Here is a 6,585-nt window from a genome sequence, read left to right as displayed (position 1 = left end):
TAATATATGCAAAATGAGATGTACTACAGTATATGAGCTGGGCTAATAAGATGCTACCATGAGCTGATGCTGGTATTGTCTGTGACACTGAACAATAATGCTCCCGGGAATAGGAATGCTATTTTAATATACTGTGTACAGTATATATGAATCAAGTAAGGAACGCTAAATACAAATCCTACTTAAGGACATTAAGTTTGAAAGCCACTGTATGTCAACACAGCCCCATCAATTACCTTGCAGGACCTTCTGAAATGTCTGTTGTGAAAGCAGTACACCGTTATCTCGCTATAACGTGACCCGATATAACACGAATTCGGATATAACATGGCAAAGCAGTGCTCCGGGGAGAGGGGGGGGCGCGCGGGGCTGCGCACTCTGGTGGATCAAAGCAAGTTCAATATAACGCTGTTTCACCTATAAATTGGTAAGAGTTTTTGGCTCCCAAGGACAGCGTTGTATCAAGGTAGAGGTGTACTAGCACCAAGAAACTGAACACTTCTTTTGGTGGAAGAGGCTAGGTAATACAAATATCTAGTTCTTATTTACTGTCTTTCACACACAGACCTCAAAGCACCTTTAAGGGGGTAAACATAATTATCCCCATTTTATAGATGGGGAAACTGAGGTACAGAGGTTTTTGCCCAAAGTCACCCAGCAGGCCAGTGACCGAATCAGAAATAAAACCCAGGGTCCTGAGTCCCAGTCCAGTGCCATATCAACTAACCCACGCTGCCTTATGTATGTTTCTCTCATCCAGTTGTTCAGAGGGACAGTGTCCAATTGTTAGCCCGATTACCACTCTTGCATACTATCTGAGATTATTGTCCGTTCGCTGCCACTTACTCCTTCTGTGACCTTGGTCACACCACTTATCCCCATCCTACATATGGGGTAACTGAGGGAGAGAGGTTAATACTTCCTACAGACGATGTGAAAACTAATTAGCTAACATTGTAAAGTACTTTGAAGGGGTTCATTACAATTATTACTGAATATGATGGTTTGTGCATTTGTTTTTAGTAACTTTCTAACCCTTATAACCATCTATGGAAAAACAGACTTCATCTTACTGTTTCTATGTTTCTTTTGCTGTTCTACTTCCTGATAAATTGCTTTGCGTATTCTTAGGGCAGGGATTGATTCTGCCAATTGTATATAACTTGTGAAATGGGTTTGGTTGGTATACATGTACTGTAAGCAATACGCAACAGAGGGTCCTGTGGCACCTTTGAGACTAACAGAAGTACTGGGAGCATAAGCTTTCGTGGGTAAGAACCTCCCTTCTTCAGATGCAAGATGTAATCGGGCTAACAATTGGACACTGTCCCTCTGAACAACTGGATGCAAGATGTCTTGCATCTGAAGAAGTGAGGTTCTTACCCACGAAAGCTTATGCTCCCAATACTTCTGTTAGTCTCAAAGGTGCCACAGGACCCTCTGTTGCTTTCTACAGATTCAGACTAACACGGCTACCCCTCTGATACTTGTAAGCAATACAGCTTTCTTCATTTGCATCAGTCTTTGGTGCTTAATTTTGTATTTTCTGGGCCTAAATTATATTCTGTTTTGGAACACTGATGTAAGTCCAAAATAGCTCCATTAAAGTCAGAGGAGTCACTCCGGTCTTTTTTCTTTGTGTAGGTGGGTGAAGAATGAAATATATTAAGCATTTCCGTACTCTGCCCTCTGTCCATTTCAGAATTCCCTTAGATAGCATTGGGAATTGCCTACAAGAATAGGGAGTAATATACAGCCTTACGTATTTGTTGACATTCTTTTGTTTTATCTAAGCCTTTTAGTAGATCAGAGCCAGATTTCATTGTCATTGAAGTGAGCGGCAAAACCACCACCATCTTCAAAGGATGCAGGATCAGGCTCACCATCCCTACATGGGATTTCATGTATTGAGGTGGAAACTTCTCTGGTTTTAGTGAGAATGTCATACAGCGACATTGTCCTTTACAGCAGAATGATCTGATGCTGCTGTCTGAGTTCCTAAATATTAATAGAACCACCATTCTCCTGGAGGTGATTTTTCATTTCCACCAGTGTTGACCATAGATTTCTGTTCATGCCTCTAGTCTTACAAGAAGTGAAATCTGGCTCTGGCGGTGGCAAGAACACTTTTACATCGCTGCTTTATAAAAATATAGTGTTTAAGATGCAGTTATCTTCCCCCTAAGAGTTTAGAAGCTATGTTTAGTGGTTTCTTCATCCTCTCCCCACCGCCCTGCACTCACCAAGAAAGCTTTTTAAATCAAGCTTAGAAAAGAAAAAAAAAATACTGGGTTTCTTATTTCTGTTGGTAAGGAAAGGGAAGAGGACGTGGATGCGCATTTTCAGACTGTTAATGTGTCCTTAAAAGGTATCCCCGGTTGTCACATTCTTATATCTCTACAAGACCTTTTTTAATTTTCAAAGGCAGTGTTTCTCTGTAAAACTTGAATAAAACTGAAAAGAACTAGTTATACCCAAAAGGCAATTACCAATGATGTATGGATGTCTGTGAATTAGCCTTAACTGAGTAGGAATTGTAACATAAAAATTGTATGTTCTCCCCGTCCCCTTAAAAAAAAAAAAAACATATTTGCACTTGCAATTCTGTAACTGTCGATTAAGTTTCACTTTGTAGTTCAAAGCTTTGAACTATTTAAGTCACTATCAGGCTCCTTTTTTAAACTTTGGCAAAATCCAGCCACTGATGATTTAAATTCATGTTCCTGTTTTTGAACCTTTTCATCTGCTTTCTGTACGCTACTACTGAAGCGAAAGCTCAAATCGCAAAGCCTGCACTACATACTTCAGGAAATTTTGTCTCTTAAGTTTTCTAGACTCAGAGTTACAGCAAAAATTTGGTTTCACCATTCATTATCCAAGTCTTCTCAGCCCTCTAATTTAACTGTCTCACCTAACAACAACTTGTAGTCTCTTCCATTAAGGTTAAGATGTAGCAAATACATCTATGCAGTAATTTTACACTCAGGACAGATATCTCATCTAGTAGATGTATAATAATTTTGGACTAGTGTTTATGGAAATACTCTCGTAGCAGTCACTGAAATTTCTTCGTAGAAATTAAGTCCCTTATTTCTGTCATGTATGTGACTTGTTATAAAACAGTGAAAATATTACAGTTTGCTAAATTTTATGTCAGAGAGAGAGCTTCCTTGCCAAACAAATGTTTTTTTTACTACATATCTCTAAAGAAGCTAATTCCTGGTATGGATAGGATAGATTGGTTCAGGATCCCACTCCCAGCAACTCAGTTAATACCTTTAGGTAAGTCTTTTTACAGCATAAACCACAATAATAAAATATAAAAATGCCTCGCCTATTAATAATTCAAAATAACCTTCCTGATAAGTGGAGCCTACAGATGAGCACAATGTTAAACCAAGCAACTGTGTTAAACTCCTTTGCCTACTAAAATTAGTGATACATAATTATCCAGAATTTTCCCATCATTAAGAGAAAAGCAATTTTTTTACATGACAATTAGTTTTAGCAGACAGAAAAATAATTGTGCTATTTAAACCGGTCACCCATCATGAACTTAAGTCTCTTTAAAAATACTTTAGTCACTTTTATTGGTATAAGTACCTAAAATGAGTCTGAACAGCAAATGAGAACTCTCTGCTTCTCCATGATATCCTAAACTGTGAATTATACTCAGACATAAGAGACATGCAATTTTGAATGCACACAAATTGTCAGAAAGCACTATTCTGCCATTCTAAAACAATTTCATAAAGTTTCAGTATTTTATTAAAGAAAACAGTCAAAACGTACAAGTATGTGACCCAGTTTTGTAGATAACGCCCTACAAAGTCAGTAAAATATTAATTCAATCTAGTTTAAAAACTGGTATAATTGATCATTTTTAAAGTTGAGATTCATTTTAAAATCACATTTCACAAAGAATTCTGAAGTATTACCAAATGAGTAGTGCAACAACAAAATTAAAATTAGTTCTACACTGTGTTTGCATTTCAGGCAAAAATTACATCACTGCTTTCAATACTTAAAATCACTTGAGACTGTCAACCCAACAGCTCCCCATAGAAACTGAACACTGCTTCTGAACACTTTAGGAACTTCCTCTTCTTGACTTCAAAACAAATAATAAAACAACACCTTTTGAGGTCATCAAAAATAACTTTTGTATAAAATTTTGTCTTGGCCTTTATCAAATCTTGAATAAAATTGTTAAGCCTTTATCAAAACCGACAGGAATAGGGGATAAAACTACCATGGCCTTTTATCCAGATCAGGTGCAATCACACCTACAAAGGTTAGAAGCAAGACCAGAAACTCGGAGCCCTGTTTTGTTTTTTAAAAACCACACAAAGACAAATAAATAAAACTGCTTCTTACAGCCTAAAGTTGGGGGTATTTTGTTCATGTAAGTGGCCCATAGGCAGCAATCTCTTATGTTTTGAAGATAGTGTATGCAGAGTATAGAAAAATAAACAAAATAGCTTCTTAGAGCTGAAAGTTTGGGGGCAGGGTGGTGATTTGAATTTCCTCAGAACCAGCACTCCCTTGAGTGCATATGCAGAAATATGGAAAAGGATCTATTTTTTTTCCCCATTAAAAGAGAAGCGACCCTACATGCCAAAGCTCTTGAGATCACAAAGGATGGTGCCCTGGGTGCTCTGTATGCTTTGGCAGCAGGGGAAGTGGGCTCTGAAGCAGACCCTGAGCTCCTTGTTGAAGATAAAGCACAGGATGGGGTTGACTCCTGCCTGGGCAAATGTCATCCAGACCGAAGCAGTCAGGTAGACCTGCGGGATGGTGCTGGCCTTGATGAAGACCCGCAGGTAACAGGCCACGATGTAGGGGGACCAGAGCAGCAGGAAGAGCAGGGTGATCATGTAGAACATCTTGCAGATCCTCTTCTCCATCTTGAACTCCTCCAGCACCAGCAGCCTCTTGATCTGGCTGTGGGTGGCCTGCCTGATGCCCACCAGCGTGGGAGGAGTGGGGCCCCTGCCAAAGCCAGCCGTCCAGTTGGCAGCAGCTTGGCCGGTGGCTCCCGGCCCGTGGAAGGTCCAGTTCTGGCTGATGGCCGGGACGAGCTGGGCCGGCTTCATCTTGCGGTGGCCGTGGATGAAGAAGAGGAGCTTGACGTAGACCAGGTGGGTGGCGGCGATGACAGCGGCCAGCATGAGCATGAAGCCCAGCGTGTCGTTGGCCTTGACGTAGCGGTGCTCGAAGATGCACTGCTCCTCCTCCCGGATGAACTTGTAGGTGCCCACGTCGAAGACGGGCGGGAAGGCCATGGCCATGGCCAGGGTCCAGACCATGCACACCATGGCCAGGCAGGTCCAGCCCGTCATGCGCTTGGCGTAGAAGCGGTGGTGGGCGATGGCCATGTAGCGGGTCACCCCCACGCAGAAGAGCAGGAAGGCGGCGTGGAAGCAGAAGAGGACGGCCAGGAAGGCCAGCACCTTGCAGCTGAGCGGCCCGTGGGGCCAGGCGGCCGCCCCGCTGCGCACCGACAGCATGACGAAGGGGAAGCAGGCCAGCGAGCGCAGCGCGTCGGCCAGGCACAGGTCCAGCAGCAGGTAGTAGGGCGCGCGGTGCAAGTGCCGGTCCTTCAGGATCAGCCAGGCGAAGAGCACGTTGCCGGCCAGGCTGACGCACAGGATCAAGCCCAGCGTGGCCAGCTTGAGGCCGGAGGCGCTGAGCAGGCCGCCGGGGCTGGGCAGGTGCGGGCTGAGCTCGCTGGCGTTCGCCATGGAGCGGGTAACGGGGGGCGCCTCTCCTCCGCCTGGCTCCACTCCCACGCGGCGGGCGGCTCCGGGCTCAGCGCTCACCTCCCACGGCGCCCCCCAGGACACAGGCGGCGGCCGCGGCATCCATCCCTGCCAGCCGCCGCGGTGCGCTCCGGCCCCATCCCCGCTCCCCGCCGGCTCCCTCTCCGCGATCGGTGCCGCTCCGCTGCTTCATGCACAGGCCAGGCTCAGGGCTGGGCTGGGCGGGTGCGGAGCGCGGGGGCTGCGCCCCCATGCCGGCATGCGGCCCCCCTTCCTCTCCTCCTCCGCCCGCCGTCCCTCCTGCCGCGGGGCGGGATCCTCATCGGGGGACATGCAACTTGAAAGGTCTCCTAGCGCCGCCGGGGAAGGGAGGCTGCCGGGGGAGAGGGCGCCTCGGCGCCGGCATCGTGCAGCATGGCCCCGCTCCCAAGCCTTTTGTCTCCCTCCTTCCTTCCCACGGGGCGTTACCTGCCGCGCCCGCCTCCCACCGCCTTTCCCGGGGCAGCCAGGCCGGGCAGGCTGCAGCCGCTGCGCGGGGAGGCACCGAGGCTGGAGGCGGAGAAGAGCAGCCGCTACCTTTGGGGGCTGGCTCGGGCTCAACTTCCGGCGAGATGCTTCTCCGGAGCCAAGTTTAGGGGCAGGCTGAGCCTGCGCAGAGGAGCCGGAGCCAGGCAAGCCGGGGGGGGCGGAGCTGTCCGCGGCTTCGCCCTGTCCTTGTTTGCCCCCCCCCCCGGTCCCCGCCCTCAGGACAGCGGGGGGAACCCACGCGTGGGGCAAGTTAACCGGCGAGGGGATGAAATGGGCCAAGTCTCTTTAGTGGCGC

The 6,585-nt window shown here is 46.7% G+C and overlaps 1 protein-coding gene across 1 annotated transcript; it reads right to left on the bottom strand.

Moving 5' to 3' along the window:
• Positions 1–3,745: 3,745 nt before the first annotated feature.
• Positions 3,746–6,382, bottom strand: GPR27 (G protein-coupled receptor 27). Its single transcript, XM_034777450.1, has one exon. The coding sequence runs from the start codon at positions 5,862–5,864 to the stop codon at positions 4,611–4,613; it is 1,254 nt and encodes a 417-aa protein (XP_034633341.1). The 5' UTR covers positions 5,865–6,382; the 3' UTR covers positions 3,746–4,610.
• Positions 6,383–6,585: the final 203 nt, after the last annotated feature.

Source organism: Trachemys scripta, chromosome 7 (assembly GCF_013100865.1).
Source record: "Trachemys scripta elegans isolate TJP31775 chromosome 7, CAS_Tse_1.0, whole genome shotgun sequence".
NCBI lineage: Eukaryota > Metazoa > Chordata > Testudines > Emydidae > Trachemys > Trachemys scripta.
The sequence above is the reverse complement of the archived record's forward strand: the minus strand, read 5'-3'. Positions and strand labels throughout refer to the sequence as shown.

Excerpts from the sequence above, each read along its gene's own strand:
- GPR27 (XM_034777450.1), bottom strand. The coding sequence starts at position 5,864 with ATGCCGCGGCCGCCGCCTGTGTCCTGGGGGGCGCCGTGGGAGGTGAGC.